This window comes from Pleurodeles waltl, chromosome 6, assembly GCF_031143425.1.
Source record: "Pleurodeles waltl isolate 20211129_DDA chromosome 6, aPleWal1.hap1.20221129, whole genome shotgun sequence".
Taxonomy (NCBI): Eukaryota; Metazoa; Chordata; class Amphibia; order Caudata; family Salamandridae; genus Pleurodeles; species Pleurodeles waltl.
Genome location: NC_090445.1, coordinates 1066895652 through 1066916261, shown reverse-complemented (window position 1 = coordinate 1066916261; position 20610 = coordinate 1066895652). Strand labels below are relative to the sequence as shown.

Genomic DNA, 20610 nt, shown 5'->3' with positions numbered 1-20610 from the left:
GCCATGAAACTGTCAAAATGTTATCTACAATAATCCTCACCATGGAGATGAATACATCTTTCTAAAAAGGTCTGCCTTTTGGGGTTAAATATCCGGACATCCTGCGTTTTAACTACACCAGTTTGAGGGGACATTACATAAGCTTTCCTTGACCACCCCCCATTGACTTACCTGGTGATTGGGGGAGAGGGAACGGCCTGGTCGATACCAGACAACTGTGGGTTGTAACTGACCAATGACAACACAATTTAGCTCCACAGTTTGCCCTTCAGCATTGGCATTTGACACTGGCTCAATTCGGATGGTGGGGGAGATGCCAGAGGCTGTAAAAGTAAATAAAGAACAAGTTACAAATAACCGTGGTATCCATGAGTAGAACCTGTCAGTTCTATAAGGGGGAGGGACATATGCATATTACTGATGAAGCAGTATGAGTAAAGGATTCCACATCCAAATGCTAAAGCATCTACAGGAATCAAATAATTCTCATTTGTTTTCAGTTGTTCAAAATGGAGTCCGTTGTAGTGGTGCTAATGCAGGCTCTATTTTCCTTTGTGACTCTCTTGGTACACTGAGAAAGAACCAAAATCACAGGAACCAAGCAGCTTCACACTAGAGGTGAAGCACTAACGCAACTGCGGAAGCAGACACCACCTCTTAGCCCTTATTTATTGGTGGCAGACAAACTTCTCTGTTTTGCCACAAAGAAACAAACTATAATTGTAAGAAGCTGGCTAAAATGAGGTACACTGTGCAAAGAGTCTAAGCAATACTCAGAGCATTTGGGGTGTCACTGGTGCCTCTGTGATACCTCTTTTTGTGGAGTGTGGTCGAGCAGTCAAGCATATAAGAGGGTAGTGCTAAGCATGTAAGGCACACACTCAAAGAAAACCAACACCAATTTATAAAAATAACACATACTTTTATATCAAATTTGATACCAAGATCACCGGAGTCATGTGAGTACTTTTCAAGCAAATTATTAATATTTTTTTTAGAGTTTATAAAAGTAGACAGTGCATTTCTCAGGAAACTGCAATGCAAGCCTACTGAGGAAAACAAAGGCGGTAATCCAGATAGAGTACGACGACTTACAAGACCAATCACCTGAGACTGAGGTGAGTAGTGGGCAAGCCAGGTGGGGGACCAGTCTGAGCGTACACACAAGTGGGCTCAAGTCTCATGAGCCTGGGGAATGCGGTGACACCAGTGGTCCTCTTCTTCTCATCCCGGGGTGTCTGGGTACAGAGGTTCAGTGGACCATCGGGGTTAGCATCACCGGAGGTGGTTAGGGGGGAGGTTCACAAAGAGGCTGCGTGCTTCTGCATGAAGGCTGCAGTGGGGAAACCCACAAAGGACTGTTTCTGGAGATGTAAGGGACCAGGCTGGCACCATTGCCCCACTTCAACATGGCTGGGTGGCTCAGGTGCAGTGGTGCTTTCCGGTGGTGGTTTTGGCAGTCCAGAGGCATCTTCAGCGGTTCTTGGATGCCTGCAGATGCAGGGGAGCAGCTCCTCCACTCCAAGGGAGTTCTTCTTGGCAATTTGCAGAGCACTGGCAGCTCTCCCAGTTTCTTGGAGGCTGCAGTGGCAGGGCAGGTTAGTTGCTCTTCGAGGGTCAGGTGCAGCAGGCAGCCGGCAGGGATGGCGCCAAGTCAGTCATGCCCCTCGCATCTCAGGTTCAGCAGGCGTCTCATCCACGTCTCCTTTTGTGTCCATCGAAGATCTGAGGATCAGGGGGTCACCTAAATACACATTTTAGGGGGTGTTAAAGGGAGTGCAAGGTAGCAGCCAACGGGCTGTTTACCCTTAGGGGTCACTTCACCCCCTCGATTACCACTTCCTGTGGGGAGTGAGCATCAGCCTGTCCAGAATTCCTAAATTCCACCAGATGGGCCCTGAGGCAGGGGAGTTGTCATCTTCCATCTTCCTCTAAGGAAGGCCAAATCTGCTTACCAAATGCGGTGAAGCTCTAGACCTGGAAAGCAGATCATCGTTGTGGGAAGGGGTGGTCAACACCCAAACCCGGACAGGCTTTTGTTTCAGACCTCTTGAGAGTGGAGCTCCCCCCCAGAAGGTCAGATTCTCATGTGTTTATAAGCAAGCTGGCCAGAACCGGTCAGTGAGCTCACCAGCAGTTATAGTAGGTGTAGGAAAATGGCCTTTGTTGCAGTTACCCTCCCCCTCCCCCATCCGCCCCACATTTTGCCTGATTTTGATGCTGACTTGACTTGAGTGTGCTGGGATCCTGCTCACCAGGCCCCAGCACCAGTGTTCTTTTCTTTAAAATGTACCATTGTTTCCACAATTGGCACACCTCTGGCATACAGATAAGTGCCTTGTAAAAAGGTACCAGAGGTACCAAGGGCCCCGTGACCAGGGAAGGTCCCGAAGGGCTGCAGCATGTGTTGTGCCACCCTAAGGGACCCTGACCTATCACATGCACACCTCAGGGTGCCATGCCCACAACCCACTGCCTATGGCATAGGTAAGTCACCCCTCTATCAGGCCTTACAGCCCTAAGGCAGGGTTCACTTTATCACAGGTGATGGCATAGCTGCACGAGTACTATGCCCCTACAGTGTCTACGTCCATTCTTAGACATTGTAAGTACAGTGTACCCATATTAAGTATATGGTCTGGGAGTTTGTCAAAATTAACTCCACAGTTCCATAATGGCTACACTGAATACTGGACAGTTTGGTATTAAACTTCTCAGAATAATAAACCTACACTGATGTCAGTGTTGGATTTAATAAAAAATGCACACAGAGGGCATCTTAGAGATGCCCCATGTATTTTACCTAATCCTCCAGTGCAGGACTGACTGATCTGTGCCAGCCTGCCACTGAGAGCCGAGGTTCTGACCCCATGGGGGTTAAACCTTTGTGCTCTCTGAGGATGAAAACAAAGCCTTCACTGGGTGGAGGTGCTTCACACCTCCCCCTGCAGGAACTGTAACACCTAGCTGTGATCCTCAAAGGCTCAGGCTTTGTGTTACAATGGCCCAGGGCGCTCCAGCTAGTGGAGATGCCCAGCCCCCAGACACAGCCCCCACTTTTGGCAGCAAGTCCATAGGGATAATTAGGAAAAACAAGGAGGAATCACCACCTCAGCCAGGACCACCCCTAAGGTCTCCAGAGCTGAAGTGCCCCCCCCAATTGCAGAATCCTCCATCTTGGTTTGGAGGATCAGGGCCAATAGGTATAGGAATGTGCTCCCCTCTCCAAAGGGAGTGAGCGCAAGGAGGGTGTAACCACCCTCAGGGAATGTTGCCATTGGCTACTGCCCTCTGACCCCTAAAACGCCCCCTAAATCTTGCATTTATGGGCTCCCTGAACCAAGCTAGTCAGATTCCTGATGACCTCAAGAAAGAAGGACTACTAAGCTGAAAACCCACAGAGAAAGTACAGAGACAACAACTGACTGGCCCCAGCCCTACCAGCCCGACTCCTGCTTCAAAAAGGGTGCAAAAGAAGAAGCAACGAATTCTGCAGAACTAGCGACCCCAGAAAAAGCCTCCATGGGACTGCCTGCATCACAGAGGACCAAGAAACTCCAGCGGATCTGTCCAACAAGAAGAAAAAGCAACCATCTTTAAAGGGACTCCCACCTCACTCCAGAAGCGTGAGTCCAAAACTACTCTGCACCCAACGCCCCTGGCCTGTGTCCAGAGGAACTAACCAGTCAGAGAGGACCCCCCCCACGCGATTCAGACCAAGTTCCACCCTGGGCTGACCTCTCCACACCTCCACGACGACGCCTGCAGAGGGAATCCAGAGGATCCCCTTGACCGTGAATGCCTAGGACGATGATATTCAGCACCTGGAGAAGCACTGCACCCACAGCCCCCAGACTTCAGAGAGCGGTGCAGCAGTGACCAGCAGGCGGCCCTCCTCCCTGACCAGTCGGTGGCTTGCCCAAGAAGCCCCCCTGTGCCCTGCCTGCAGCGCCGAAGTAATCCGCGAGTCCACCCATCAGGTTCCATTGGGAACTCGACGTCCTGTTTGCACCTGGAACCGGGCCGCCCCAGTGTCGCTGAGGGTGCATGTTTGGTGCCTACTTGGGGCCCCTCCAGTGCTTCTCTAAACCCCCCTGGTCTGCCCTCCGACAACACTGAGCAGCCCGGAACCAGAGTACCCCCTGTCTCCATGGGGGCCCACGTTATTTTGGCTCCTGTTTTACCTCTGCACCTTACCGGCCCTGTGTTGCTGGGTGTTTGGGGTTATCTTGAACCCCCAATGGTGGGCTAGCTATGCCTCGGAGACTGAACCTGTAAGTTTGTTACTTACCTCAAAAACTGTACTTTGCTTACCTCCTCCAGGAACTGTTGAAAATTGCAGTGTCCACTTTTAAAATAGCTTTTTCCCATTTTAAAGAAAACTGTGTACATTGCTGATTCCATTAAAAGTTTTAAGTATTACTATGCAAAGTACCTTTTATTTAATGTACTTACTTGCTAAATGAATCTTGTAGTTCTAGAAATAAATTAAGAAAGAATATTGTTCTATATACAAACCTATGGGTCTGGAGTTAAGTCATTGAGTGTGTGTTTTCACTTATTGCTTGTGTGTGTACAACAAAATGTTTAACACTACACTCTGATAAGCCTAACTGCTCGACCACACTACCAAAAATAGAGCATTAGTATTATCTAATATTGCCTCTGTCAAGCCTATTGGGGAACACCTGGACACTGTGCACACTAAATCTAATTTTGATACAGTATATACAGAGCCAGCTTCCTACAGTAGGTTTTTCAGGGGCCACCTCTAAGGTGCTCTCTGGGTGAACATATTAATAAATCCATCTCTGGAATCAGTGAGGACTTAATAATACGAGATGATTGATACCAAACATCCCCAGGATCAGAGAAGCCATCATGTAGCTGGGGAACTCGTAGTAACCAGTGTCCAGCACATGTATTTAAAATGCCTTCCCTGCACAATTACTATGTTTAAGAAATGACAAAGACATAGTAAGGACATATTTGCTCATGCATATATGCCCTCACTTGTAGTATAATACCCTCTTGCCTTCGGGCTGAAGGCCTGCTGCAGGGGTGACTTACAGATATTACAAGCAGTGTTTTAGGGGAAAAGGCACCCAAGTGTGTGCTATGTTGTGTTTTCAATTTCCGGGCCACTTGTCACGCAGCCTGCAATGGCAGTCTGCATATGGTTTGTGCAGGGTCCCTCAGAATGGCACAAGTTGTGCTGCAGCTCTGAGCGCCCCTCTTCAGTACCCATGCCCTAGGTACCTGGGGCACCATTTACTAGGGACTTACCAGAGGCTGAACAGCCTGGTCACTTGGGGACTAAGTGATCAGGTGTCTTGTTTTTGGGAATGAACACTGGCATAGGGGACCTGGTTAGCTGGAACCCAGTGCAATTCAGTCACAGTTCCATTCAAAAACCAGGCAAAAAGTGGGCGGGGAGGGGAGGTATTGCAACCAGAACCCAGGCCCCTACAATACTACTTTAAGGAAAAATCTGTTTAGTCATTTGTGATCAACAAAGTATTAATAATCAAGCGCTGAAACAAAAATAGAGGACCCATTTCACAGAGTAGATTAGAAACTCTCTACCTTAATTAAAAACACAAAAATGAATTATGTAGTGCAAAAATTATCTTATTCGCAACAATTGTGATGCTTTAACAGTCTTTGTTTGAAGCACCACTGCAAGAAAAAAAAAAACAGTGCATTCTCATATATGGTTGGTTACCACACTTACGATAACTGGGGCCAGATGCTGGTGTAATAGTAACCAAGATGGAGGCCTGTTGGACACCAGAGCTGCTGATAACCCGGCATAAGTACTCGCCAGAGTCTGCCAATGTGGCATGGATAATCCGCATTCGAGTACCTGAGACCTGCAAGAAGAGGGGAGAGAAGGCAGGATTGCAGTAAAAGTAAATATCAAGAATAAGGAGTTAAGTAATTTAAGAATTACTTTAGCAATCAAAAGTGCAAAACACAGACGACATTGGTCTTTCTAAAATTTGATTCAATTCATGATAATGAGATGTGCAGTGTTTTACTATGCCAACTCGTTAACAACACTCCAGAAACAAGTTAACGTTTTAACTTGCCTCAGGTTAAAAGGAGAGGAAAACAAAACCACACACAATTACAATGCCTTGAGAAAGGGCACACATTGTCCAATTGCTAGAATCACAATGAAGGGTACAAATCAATGATAGATTTAATGCTTGAGTTACTCTCAGCCACCTTTTTTGTTCATCATACCACCTTAGATTAAACTCAGCTATGTGCACATCAGCCTTGGCTCTGCTTCAAAGAAACTCTCCAGCTCTAACTGTGAAGGCAGGTCCTTAATGAACTAGAACACTGCAACCCAACACCGTTTATGACATATTTTGCCTCTTCAGCCTGCTGATTTTGGTTCCAGAGGCAGAGTGAGTGTGGGACCCACAACAGGGCATACCACTTTCACTAAGCTCACCACAATGAAAGGATACAAAAAAGTGATGGATGGAATGCTTGAATTAAACTTGGACAGTTGTAATTATTCAGCACACATCCCAGTCCATCATATTTTTGCCCACTGTACCACCTTAGATTAGACATAGCTATATGCAAATCAGCTTGGGTCCTGATCTAATATTAACAGTCCAAAACTGAAACTCCAAGCAAGGTCCACAGTGAACTGTAAAGACTTGCATTACTTGTGATAGTAGGCAGTGCTTGGTCAATGCTTTTAACTCACACCTTTACTGACACCGGTAAACTATCAGCCCCATGACCTCCCTTTAGCTACACACTGTTTCCAGGTTCAACACTATATTCCATCCATTTATCTCTGATCACTTATTTGTCCTCTATCCCAAATTCATTTACAGTATGTTTCCTCCTCTCTAATGAAATGGAAATGTTTCACTGTCTTCTTTCACTCCCAAGCTTGTCCCAAAGCCCTGGTCATGGTTACTAAGGAAGAAAAATCCGATCACTACAGCATACAGTTAATATAGCAAATGCGGAACACTAGAACAAGTTACCTAAACACTGTTTGATTTTCAGTGTTGTATAGCACAAAGGGACTGTTTTTCAAAAGGTGATATGGACAACTGTACTTTTCATGCTCAAGTACAAGTTACTTACCTTCAGTAACAATCTTTCTGGTTGAAATCTAACCACAGATTCTTCACCTTGTCAATAATCGCTAGGCATCAAGCTGGATCAAGAAACTTTCGGAGCAGTTCTCCTGCATGCCACTTGATGGCATCATGAAGCATTTCGCTAGTGTTCTGCTTCAGAAGGGACAAGTGGAGGCGTATAGAAGCGTCATCCAAGCATACCACCGTCAGTTGCTTTCTAGGCTGTCCACATCCCTAAATACAAAGCCCATCAGAAAATTGGCATGGCCAGTATGTAGATCTCTAGATTGGGATCTTATTAGTAGGAAAATAATCCAGTTCCAGAATGGAAAGGTCAGTGAAGAATCTGTGGTTAGTCAATCCATCAGAAAGATCGTTACCAAAGTAACTTGTTATTCTGATTGATATTTTCAACTGCATATTCTTCACCTTGTGCACAGATACCTTAGCAGTACCTCCCAAGTTGGGGAGGGGTCTGAATCAGTTCAGACCAAAAAGGCATGTACGACCAAGCAGTCAAAATGCCCCTCTCAAAGGACCTGTCGCAGCAGTATTGCTTTGTGCCCTAATGGAATGAGCCCACCGTCTGGGGGCCACTTTTTCACCAGTGCTTAGCAGATCTTTATGGAGCAAACAAGCCAACAGGAGATGATTCGTTTTTGCACTGCCATACCCTTCTTTGCTCTAGAAATCCCTACCTCTCAATGTTCCTTGGTACAATCCATATTGAACATCAAGGATTCAAGCAATGGAGTCTCTTGCCTTTCCTAGAGGGATGGGTTGGAGCAAAGAACGCCGGAAGGGTGATAACTTGAATGATGGAAAAATGAGTGACCACTTTCAGTAGAAAGGATGCCCAGTTCCTACAAACTAATTTATCAGGGAAGAAAGTGGTGAAAGGAGGATTTAAATAGAGAGCTTGAAGATTCCTCACATGCCTAGCCAAACTCATGGAGATGAGAAGGACTGTCTTTAAGGTAAGATGTCTCAAGCGGCAACTGTGCAACAGCTCAAAGGGGTGCACATCAAGAATGTGAGTACGAAGTTCGAGTCAAACTGGGGCTTCACAAAAGGTTTTGGTGGGAACAAAGGTTGAAAAACTTTCAAAAACATCATCACAACTGTTGACTTAAATCACAAAGGCTGATCCCTCAATTACAGGAAGGCTGAACGAGCCAATAAGAATCCCTTAGCTTCTAAACAAGTCCTTGCTGAGCGAGGGCTAAAAACAGAAAAGCCTCAAACAACTGCCTCTAAAGGGGTCATTTTGAAGGGTACTGCACTAAACCAAAAAAATGACTCAAAGGCCTGCATACACAGGTTTAGTGGAGGAACGTTCACCGTCTGTTCAACGAACTCAGGTCACAGGAAATCAACTGTTGAAGCTTCAGCTCCAAGCATGGAGATGCCAAGGATGCAGGACTGGGTGTAGAACCCTGCCATGCCAATGCCACAGATCATCCTGGAGCAACAGCTTAATAAGATGACAGATACTCATGCCCATCAAGCCCAGTAGTTCCGGATACAACACTCCTCTGGCCCAATCTGGTGCATACTTTCAAGGCACTTCATAACACTGGCCCAGTATTCCTCAACCACTGCGTCTGCTTTTACAAGTCTTCCAGTGCCACTGCATGTTCAGACTCCTACTTGCACAATTCCCCTGCATTCAAAAAACTAAATCTGGCGGCTGGGCAATTTCCTACATCGCTCCTAAATCATGGACCGACCCATTTGCACATAAGAGCCTCCTCCTTGCATCTTGATTACCAAAAGAAGCTGAAGACCTAGCTTTTCAAGTAGTCCCACTAGGCACTGGTTGTGCTTAGTCTCGCGCCTCACGAGTGCCAGAATGCCCCCATCTGGGTGGTGTGCTCTACAAATCTGCAATATTACTAGGATGATTTGGGCCTGGCAATTACTGATCTTCAGAATTCTGTGCAGAATTGGCAGTGACAGGTAGACCTAGAGGAGTCCTGATCTCCACGCTAGACAGAAGGCACCTTTAAGCTAGAGATGCTTTTTTTAAACTCCAGGGCATTGAAGTGCTGACATTGACATTCTTGGCAGTGGCAAAAACATTGAGACATGGTTCTCCCTAATGCTGCAAGACACCCTGAGCCACCTCTGGACGTAACTGACATTCATGATCCGCTAGGCACCCGCAGCTGAGTTTGTCCCCTAAATGTTTAAAGATCCAGCCAGGGGGTTTATTACGAGAAACATCCCTTGGCATTACAAAGGTGCAAGGACTCCTTGCAAACGGTATAATACCCCATTTTGCCTCGCATGTTGCAGTGCTACATGGTGGTGGGTGTTGTCTGTGAGCATCTGCAGCAGACTTCCTCTGCTGGCAGGCAGGAAGGTTTCCAATGCTGCAGGAAGCTGGTCCTTTTATGAGGATGTGAATACTATGTAAAGGGTCCAGGGTTTCCCCAGCGAGCAGACAGGGTTTGCTAGGCTCTGGAAAGGAGGCCAGTTAAAGTCAACCAACAGGTAGTTTACAAATGTGAGGTGCTCAGGGATGTGGATGCACCTTTGCTCCTCTTCTCCACAGGTCAGGGGCGACAGATGCAGAGATGTCCTTTGGTGTTGGGTTTCTGTGTCCGGGAGCACTCGCAGTTGAGGGGTCCTGTGGTCTGAGGCTGCAGGTGTCATCGGGGAGTCTAGGAGAGGTGATGTCACAGTGGATTAGAGCTCAGGAGAGCTTGGGGGAATTCACTGACACCAGAGGCCCACTTCAACTTGGGCCAGAGGCAAAGGGTGCAGTGGTTGTTTTAGGCATCGAGTCTCTCTCACCACAAAAGTCGCAGGAGAGGGGGCCTGTGTGCAGAGGCTGGAGGTGACTTTGGGGAGTCCAGGAGGGCTGAACCCATGATGGACTCTGACTCTGGGGAGCTGGGGAACCATGCACCAGTGGTCCACTTCACCTCAGGTCGGGGACATCAGGTGTAGGGGGGACTTCCGGTTTCGGCAGTTACAGAGGCTTGAGTGTCCATTCTTTGGAGTATTTTGGAGAACAGGTCCGCTGTTCACAGGAGGTATTGAGCCTTTATTGAAGGCAGACAGTCCTCCTGGGTTTCTGGAGTCACAGCTGCAGGGTGAGCCAACTTTTGGTGCAGATTTCATAAAGGAATGCAGACAGGTCAGCGGGGTTGGTACCAGGTCAGTGGCTTTTTTCTCTTCTGCTGTTGCAGCTCTTCAGTGTCATTTGTATTCATAGGTCATCAGTGTAAGAAAGTAGCCTGTTTAGCTTTACAACCCATAGGACAGCAACCCTGTCCTAACACAGAACCCCGGGGACAGTCATCTTGCCCTGCTCTATCACTTTTTCCACACCTTAAACATAGGGAATTACACGGCCCACAGTTTAAATATACTTCAGGGAAAAGTAACCAAACAGGGTGGTCCACCTCCCCACAGGGAAGGGGCCACATAGTGGATGATAATGGGAGTAACCACTGAACTGCAGAGCTACTCTCCACTTATCAACACTTAGACAAAGTCTCAAATGGCCAAAGTTAGCCTTATTGCCCTTCGCCTGCAGGGGGTGGGGTATGTAGGAAAGTAGCCTCTTTCTAGCATGGTTACCCCCACTTTCTGGCCAGTTTGTCAGTGGGTTTGACGGTGTTCACTGGGATCCTGCTACCCAAGACCCCAGTGATTATGCTCTCTCCTCTAAACTTGGTTGCTGGAACCTTTTTCACCCCACATTTGGCCTACTGGTGCCCCCATGTAAGTCCCTAGTATATGGTACCTAGGTGTGAAGGCTCTGGAAGGTTGGTTACCTGGTAGCAAAGTCAATGATTATGAGGGCTTATACAATCTTATTGTGAGAGAGCATATAGTTAACAATTGTGTGTCTGATTGGTTGCACCAGTACTTGGTAAACTCAGATCTGACCTCTCTCCACAAGAATTGGGAAAGAAGGAAGACAAATGGGTCAGAACAAGGGTGAGCAGAAAAACTCACACAGGAGGTGTCAAAGATAGGAAAAAGGAAACAGTAAGTCTCAGGACAAGGGGGAGGACAAAGATAGAAGTAAGGACTCCACATCAGGCAACAAAACTCCTCAGGGGGTGGGACTAAAACCTCTTCCTCCTCTGCACATGTTAAAACGCCCTGGTGCTATGTGTGCAAAAATAAAGACCAGGGGACAGCTCCTGTCCAGGTAAAGGCCATGAGCCTTCATCACTACTACATCCACGTCCACTCCTAGTGCCCCTAATAGTAATAGTAGTGGTGGGAAAACTGGCCGTAGTCAGCCCAAAAGTGTAGTTGGGTTCACATTTGGGACCATAGTGGAATCTGAGGTAGGTGTAGAAACCCCTAAGACAGTTTCTGCCTCCCGGGTGGTAATGGCCTTGCCACCCTAGCTGCTTGTCCCCTTAACATGGGTAAGTACAAGCAGCACATTCAGGTAAATGGTGTTCAGGCCTACAGGGACACAAGTGCCAGTGTCACCATAGTAACTGAAAATGTTAGTGTCACCTGCACAACACCTACTTGGTCACAATTATCAAGTCACTGATGTGAATAACTCCACTCAGTCCCTACCCTTAGCTGTAATACACTTTAGCTGGGGTGGAGTAACTGGCCCTGAACAGGTGGTAGTCTCGCCTAACCTACCTGTTGAGTGTTTCTTAGGGAATGACCTGGAGACCTCAGATTCGGCTAAGGTAGAGTTCCTTGCCCATGCAGCCATGCTGGGCATCCCCAAACATTTGCTCCCTTCACTCTCTAAGCAGACTAAAGAGCAAAGTAGGGAAGGAGCCCTGGAGCCTGGAATAATGGCCCCAGACACTCCTAAAACACAGGCATGCAGGATACCAAATTATCCCCTGCCCACCCACCCACTGAAGATCTCACTCCTTTGAAAGAGGATACCACCCCCAGGGTGAAGCCTGTACCACAGGAGCCAAACACTATCACATCTGAGCTCCCAGGGGTAAAAGTACCCCTCTGGAAGGAATCTAAGACAGAAAAACAAGGGTGCCCAGTCTTAGAAAACGTGGAGCAGCCCTCCTGCCCTCCGAGAGAAACTTTGGTGCAGCAACCCTGCACCACACCTGACACCATAGCAACCCTGTCCTTCTTTGGAGCCTTAAGAACCCTTATTTTGTCATGCTCTGGCCCTGCTAAGACAGCAACCCTGTCTAGCTTTGCAATCCTTGGGACAGCAACCCTGTCCTAACAGAGCCCCAGGTACAGTCAACCCGCCCCACTCAAATCTTTTTACCACACCTTAAAAATAGGGAATTAAAGGGGCCACAGCTTAAATGTACTTCAGGCAGAAGTAACCAAACAGGGTGGTTCACCTCCCCACAGAGAAGGGGCCACATAGTGGATGATAATGGGAGTAACCACTCTACTGCAAAGCTACTCTCCACTTAACACTTAGTCAAATTCTCAACTGCCCAAGTTAGCCTTATTGTCCTTCGTTTTGGGGGTCGTTATGTAGGAAAGTAGCCTCTTTCAATATGCTTACCTCCACGTTTTGGCCTGTTTGACAGTGTGTTTAACTGTGATCACTGGGATCCTGCTAACCAGGACCCCAGTGATTATGCTCTCTCCCTTAAACTTGGTTGCTGGAACGTTTTTCACCCCACATTTGGCATACTGGTGCCCCATAAGTACCCAGTATATGGTACCCAGGTACCCAGGGCATTGGAGTAGCAGGGGATCCTTATGGGCTGCAGCATGTATTATGCCTCCCACAGGGAGCCAATGCAAAGTGTTCTGCAGGCCTACCATTGCAGCCTGCATAAAAGGGAGCAGACAGGCTCAAGCAACACATCATTGCTCTAATCTCCTTATAGTGCTCCAAGGTGGAGTCATAATTATGACCAAACAGGCAGGATTTGTCGAAGGACATATCTAATAAAGATGCCTGGACGTCCCTGAAGAAACCTGTGCAGGCATGATGATGGAAATTTACACTGGTGCCCAGAGCATGTCCCAAGCTATCAGTTGTGTTCACTCCTGAGCGTATTACAAATCTGGCAGCGTAAGAGCAGTCCTAAATATCGTGAGTGAAAGACTGACGAAGGTTGTCTAAAACCTGAACCACCTATTCCAAAGGGCATTGGAAATAACAGTCAAAGAGACAGCTAGCATTGACCGATGTAACGAAGGTTGTATCCTTTTGCCAAATGTCTATTAATTTGGACTCACAATCGGGAGAAATGGTAATAAAAGGTTTTAGATTGAACTTGCTGGTGAAAGGTTGGACCACCAAGCTCTCCAGCATGAGAAATGTAAGGAAGGCTGTGTCCCCAGGTACAGAGAAATGACAGGCAACCTGCCTACTAATGAACGGTCCCGAAAAGGGCTCAACTGAAATGACCCAAAGAGGGTCAGTAGTGGCTCAGTGGGAGACTTGAGCAGGTTGCAATACTTCAGGTAAGACATTAGATTTATCTTCCATGGTTGGCAGTTGTTAGTCTAACACTCGAGTTGCCCCTTGCTTCATGATAGCGAAAGTAGCACTTTCTTCCATAGCTGGACCTGGGGGAGACAAAGCCAGTACCACTTCAGCCTGCAGCTCTTCATACCCGTATACTGCCTCATACTGGGGAACATAGTCACTGAAGTCGGTGCTGCACCAAATGTGGATTCAAGGGGCACAGACAGTGTGGAGAGCTGACCCACCAGCAGAAGTAAAATTGGAGGCTCCTATGGCTCCTTGAAACCTGATGATGTGCCAGAAGAAGACAGTACAGTGTCAAAGATCCACGACATAGCCGCTCTGAATGCTTCTACTTGCCACAACATCACAGATGGGTCTGAAAAATCTGGGTGTATTGGGGGCAAGGACAGTGTTGGTTTCAAGGAAGATCAGGAGAGAGACCAGGAGCCACACAGGTACAGTTGTGCTCTCTCAGACTCCAAAGTGGCAAGCACCTATTATGACAAGAGATTTGGGACTGGGTATGGGACCTCATGGTCACAGAGAGGAGACCTTCTATGCTTGGTGACAGAGTTTGGCTTCATGTTCCCATATAGCTTTCAGGTTCATATGAGTGCATTCAACACAGGCCTTGGAGTTATGGTCTGACCTCAGGAACGATAAACAGAATTCATACGAGTCCGTTATACACATCTGTTTGTGAATATTCCTGCCCGGCTTAAACCTGAGGTTTTAAGGGGTGACATTTCCCTTGCACGTTGGATAATTTTGATGAAAAAGTCTTGTAAAAGACGAGGGAGAAGCTCTGCATCCAACGGTGCGGAAAGAAACAAAATGACATCAGCAAGCATGAGTGGCACTTATATGCACTCCACTCGTTATTTATGAAGTGTAACGATGTTGGCATGGAGCTGGATGGAGGACTATTCACAAGGTAAGGAATCTGTGGTTAGAAGTATTCATCAGAAAGAGGGCTTGTAAGTGACAAAAGTGAAAAGCAAGAGCCAACGGAATAAAGTGTTTTTTATGCAAAATGTAAGGCAAATGGGAAGTTGCATGAAGGAAGTTGTGATAGGAGTGAGGGACGGAACTCCATGTCCAAAGCCAGGAGGAAAAACAGTAGAGGGGATAGAGTGGTGGAGCAGGAGATGAAGATTCCAAGGGTCAAAAAATAGTCCCATTATAATTCAACATACAATGTATTGATGCTTGGGCAAAGTGGATATTTGTTATGGAGATTTTATCACAAAAATAACAGTGTCCAATTTGGCCAGTACAGGGGAAGACCAATTAACCGATGGAAGCATTCCCTTTGCGTACTCCAAATGCAAACAGACGTGCACATTCAGTTCAGGATCCTTAGGGCTGATGGCAAGTATGACGAAAAAGTCAGCTCTTTAGTCTATTTTAGAAGTGAGTGTTGGAGCCACTGGGCCACATTCACGGCTATCAAGCAAAAGATAAGGCCTTTGTTTCTGTCTCCGATATGCACCTTTCTTCCCTTGGAACATCCACAAACAATACATTTACCCTCAATATTCACCTAAGCACGTTGATATGACTGAGTTAGCAGTGTGTGCCATAAGAGAAAAATCTTTCAGCCTTTTTTTTTTTTTTTTTTTTTTTAGGCAAATTGATTCAATTTGTAATATGAAATAGGGTTTTAAAGTATTGCTCAACTAATTTTCCACTCAATGAATTTGCAAAGGTGTATGGCATAGCAACTAAGACTTTTTAGATGGTGTGCAGGGCTCAGCCTCTGTCATTAGACAGATCAACAATACAGTTTGTCCCTTGCAGCTGGCCAATCTACATAGATTCCTTAGATGGTAAGAAAGGCATTCTTAGCTGTAGGCTGCTCCAGAAGTTTCAAGTGCCTTTCCTTTGAAATTCACAGCTCTTATTTCCAAACCAGGTTAAGAAATATTATTTTCTCCATGCTTTTACTCACAGAAACTATGATTTTTTTTGTGCTTACCGCTGATACATTTTAAAGATAGTCCAAAGCCTTCTTAATAGGGTGCTTTTCTACACTATAAATAATGAAAATAAATGAAAGGAAAAGTTACATGGCTATTGATGGATTCTTCTAATTGCAAATTATTCACCTTCTGAATCTCCCCTAGCCTCAGAGTGGATCTGGTAACTATTGCAATAGCTCCAATGTGGCAGCAGGTGACAACATAAGCCAGTTCGATCTACTGAAACTCTGTCCTGCCTCTGAACATAAGACTGAGCGACAGGTAAGTGTCACCTCTAGTTGCACACATCCGTTCCTTGTTTTTTTGTGGTTTTTTTTTAACACCATTCAACCAGATCTGGAGCTCTTCACTTACTAATTTTGGTGATTACTGAAGCAAACTCTGCATCAGTGTGCAAAAGAAGTGGGGGGACGTCAATCTCAATCGACAAGACCAGGTCAGTCACGATCAAGATTGCCTTTGGCATTTAAATTGAAGTTGCAGTACAGAATAAAAAAATAAACGAAGAGTACAGAAGGCTTAGTGTGCAGGCCCCCTGCGCTAAGAATTCTCGCCCTCAGCCTTCTAGGAACCAGATACTCACTTTATTTTCCTCTTAAAACAAGGCTCCAAATCTGGAATTGATGGGCCCTGAAGGTCTAAGCAGCAAGTTAAGACCTCCAAGGAAGCGATGATGCAGATCTTCAAATTTATTCCAGCTCCATCTAGCACGCATACTGAGCACATTAATCTGCCGAGGCCCAAGTCAAACCTTCACCAGTGGGCCTTTCCCCAGGCACAGACTAAACATACGCAAAGTCAGCCCACTGCACCTCTGGCGGCAGACAGCGCTTCTAACCCTAGACAGGGTACTGCCTCACCAGTTGTTCCTGTATCAGTGCCGCTTCCAGTGAAACCAGTTAAAGTTTCATTTTCAACGTACCCATCATGACAAATATAATAAGGAGGCAGACAACTTGCTTTACCGTCATTATAATGATGCTGGCACATATGTTTCAATTTTTATTACCTTGCATAAGACTATAATATAAACCTGCAGTCAGAAATTGTTCCTCAGAGTACGAATCAACCAAGTGCCCCATCCTCACCAAGTATCTGGGCACTCTAGTATGCCATTTCTCCCTGAACCACTCCTTCATAGTTTCACCTGTCCACATGCATGGTTCCAATATTACTACGTCTGTGTCCAGGGTCTTCCTTTACATGGCTCGAGGTGGATCCCTATGTGGTGAGCTAAGTCACTCCAAATTTTCCCTTGTTTTTAGGGGGCAACCCATGGCTATCAAAATGGACCACTCTAAGCTGAGACAGATATCCAATGCATGCTTTCACTGCTCCAACAAGGGTGCAGCTGAACTGTTGCATGCCTTGATACTGTTCTGTTTGGCAACAACCAGACCAAGCCACAGTAAATCTGGCTTGTATCTATTCCAGTCAATGTCATCAGAAGTACGGAGCAGTGCAAGCATGGGATTTCTCGGAGCGTTTCAACCCAGGACCCCTTCCAGGGTTGGCAATACACATTCTCAGCAGGCCACCAGAAGGTAGGAGCCTGACACTGTGAAGAAAGTAGAAAATGGGTGCTGAGCATTGCAAGCAGGTTTGTTAGTATATTACCCCCATTTTCCACAGCAGCACCTTCGTGAGAGAAGCCCAATGTAGGTGCTTTAAATGAATGGTGTTGAACTGAGAAGCAATAGGAATTAGGGGCTTCACAAGAGCATACCAGGACTCCCCTCCTATGCAAGCTTATATTTACACTTAAAGAACTCAAGTGGTCAAGAGACCTCCCCAGAATCTGTCTTGGATTCTCCTTTGGTGCACCTAATTGATTAAAACCATCTTTTGCAGTGGTGATTAGAAAGGCAGCAACAGTATTGGAACTTCTCCACCACACTGAGGAGACTAAGGTTAACATTCTAACAAAGATTGGGCAGTTGTGACAATCTACTTCTTTCTAGGAACACCACGTGGTATAGTATCGAACAGGGAAGCATGGTGTAGGAGGCTGGCTCCTATAGGTGAGACCCTGTACTGAGACCAGGTGACCCTTAGTGATAGTGTAAGAGGTTTTAGATAACCAGAGTTCTCAACGGGTAGCTGTGGAGAGCAGTTGCAAATACCACACAGGTCAGTCACTGAACTACACACAAGAAAGAACCACCAGTGTTAGAAAAATAGTATATACTTATTATAGCACAAGCACTAAACTAACTTTGGTATATCTCCTACCCGGAGATGTGTGCACACAAAAATATACTTAGAAATGGGTAAGTAAAGGCATAAAATAACAAAGGCCCTTATGGGTGGGGGAGGGCGGGGGGGTCGTGGTCAAACCTTATACTAGGCAAATAGAATGCGAGAAACACTACAAATCCAAGCTACCACCCAAGGACCCTTGGATTTTGGAAGCACTGGAACACCAAAGTTAAGTAGCTAGGATTCCCCAGACGCCTGTGTGCAGAGTTGATACCCTGGATTAGGTGTCCATGGGATAATGTGGGGACGTCGTGGTTGGAGTTTGGGATTTAGGACCCTTCCCAGAAGAAATCTGTAGGGACAAGGGAGGTTTGAGAGCGCCCCTGCCTGTGGATATCCAGTGAAGTGGAGTACCAACACCAGGAAGCCAGGTGCATAGGATTGAAGCTGTGTCGGAAACACGAGCTAAAGTCAATGTTGATCTAGGTTATCTAGCTGCTGTTGTGACCCGTAGACAAGGCCAGTGGAACCCAGGCATGGATTCCAGAAGAAAAGGAACTAAGGAAAGAGGATAGAGAGTCCAGGCCACCCAGAGGTGCCCAGGTGGTGCAGGAGAGCAATGCCCACCCAACATGGAGATGCTTTCCTGTGGGACGGTGGTCAAAGAAGTGCAGCTTTAGATTCCAGGCAATGCAGGAGGATCCCAGGAGTCACCCATGAGCTGTCCCACGTTAGTTTTCGGATTGCAGAGGGGTCAATACAACCTCCAACAAGCCTTAGTAAATGCAGAAAAACGATGCAGTGTTGCAGAATTTAGGCAGCAACAAGGTCTAGGAGACTCAACCCTTGCATGGGAGTCAGAATCAACTGGCCATCTGGCAGAGCTCTGGGCACCTCCCCATGGGAGGAGCTGGACAGGGGGGTGATCACCCCCCTGCCCTTTGTGTGGTTTCGTGCCAGAGTGGGAGCTGGGTTCTTCTGCGCTGGAGCAAACCGTTTTATGCAAGAAGGGCACCAAAGGTGCCCTTCAACACAGTCTGGTGGTGCTCAGAGGCATCCCCACTGCAGCCCAGAGACACATTTAAAACGAAGAGGTGGTCACATCTCTCAACTAGAGGAAATCATTTGTACTGCCTTCCCCTGCCTGAGTTAGGCTCAGCAGCAGGAGGGCAAAACCGTGTCTGGGGTCTGCAACGGCACGGGCTGGCATGCAGACCCGTCAAGGTTGTACAGGCAGACACGGGGGATCTTCTAGAGAACCCCCAGAATACATGGTACCATTCAACTAACAGTGGAATTGGTGTAGCTGCATGATTCCAACATGTCTGATACCAAACATGCCTAGGTTTGGTTAAGCCATTATGTAGCTGGACATCTATTGCTGACCAGCGTCCCCTACATACCCTAAGATTGCTTCCCCACACTTACAAAGCCCAGAAAATGGAGTCTGGGGTTTGTAGGGCACCTCTGCTCTTGCAGGAGTGCCCTTACACTTAGAACCATGCACCCTCTCCTTCAGCTGAAGGGCCTACCTTAGGGGTTGACTTATAAGGTCTGAGTGTAGTGACCGTGATATAAGGCATTCCTTATATCTGGAGTGAAAGGTGCATGCACCATTTCACAGAGGCTGCAATGACCAGTCTGTAGTCACAGTTTGCATAGACTCTCATAGGTGGCATATTATATACTGCAGCCCATGGGGGACCCCTGGTGTACCAATGACCTGAGTACCCAAGTGCCATATAGTGGGCATAGGAGTCTGGCTCAGTTTATGGTGTACACCTATGGTGTGGCACCCAATACTGAGACCAGGTAACCCTCCTTAGTGATAGTTTTTTTGTGTCCAGATAGCAAAAGCTCACTAGGGGAAGTAGTGGTGAGCAGCTAAAGCTTTTCTAGGAGGAGTGTAAAGCACTTGGCAATACATAATAGCCAGTAACTCACACAAGAAAGAACCACACCAGGTGTTGCGAAAATAAAGTATTCTTTATTACAACACAACTGCTAAACTAACATTGGTGCATCTCCACTAGGAGATGTTTACACACAAAAAATACACCTAGAAACAAATAGGAATAGCTAGGAAATACACAGGGCCCTATGGGGGGACCAAACCATATATACTAAGAAAGGGGTATAAGAATGGAGGTGCACAACCATAGTAAGTGCGTTAGAATCCCAGGGGCTGAGGGAGTAAGAAATTATCAGAGGTAAGTACCAGACATCACACAGGTGTCCGGGTGCAGAGTTATTGAGCCAGGCGTCCCATAGGATAACACAGGACTGCCACAATTGGATTTTTATGGATTCAGGACCCTTCCCAGTGGACCCCAAGGAAACCAGTTGGCACAAAGAAGGTTAGCTAGGGCCCCATCCGTGGATACCCAGAAGACCGAAGTACATACACCAGGGAGCCCAGGTACATAGGGGTGAAGTGGTTCTGGAGACCCTCACTGGAGAGGCTGGAAGCCTCGGTTGTCTAGCTGCTGTCTCGACTCATGGTTTAGGCCAGTGGAACCCAAAGGTGGATTCCAGATGTGAAGAACCTGAAAAAGAAGAGTACATTGTCCAGACCACTCTGAGATGTCCAGGTGGTGCAGGTAGGCAGTGCCCACCATCTTGTAGGTTAAGTTCTTGCAGGACAGTGAAGGAAGTAGTCTAGCTGCTGAGTCAAGGTGATGCAGGAGATCCTTGCAGTCACCCACGAGCTGTACCACGTCGGTTGCCGGACTGCGGGGGTGGGGGATGCAGTAGGACCACAAACAAGCCTTGGCAAATGAAAATAGTGGTTGCAAGGACGATTGCAGGTTTTGGAGGACCAGCAAGGTCTTAGTGACTCGACCCTTGGAAGGAAGTCAGGGCAAGCCTTCAGCAGGAAGGAAAACCAGGTGGAGTCGAAGGA

At 46.8% G+C, this 20610-nt stretch overlaps 1 protein-coding gene across 7 annotated transcripts in view; it reads right to left on the bottom strand.

Annotated features, from left to right (window-relative positions):
• HSPG2 (heparan sulfate proteoglycan 2) overlaps positions 1-20610 on the bottom strand; it is a 933800-nt gene that overhangs the window by 343889 nt on the left and 569301 nt on the right. For all 7 annotated transcript variants that reach the window (XM_069240056.1, XM_069240057.1, XM_069240060.1 and 4 more), the window contains 2 exons: positions 5735-5873; positions 172-323 (listed from right to left, as the gene is read on the bottom strand). In XM_069240056.1, the coding sequence (XP_069096157.1) occupies positions 172-323; positions 5735-5873 (291 nt within the window). The remainder of the gene's footprint in view (positions 1-171; positions 324-5734; positions 5874-20610) is intronic.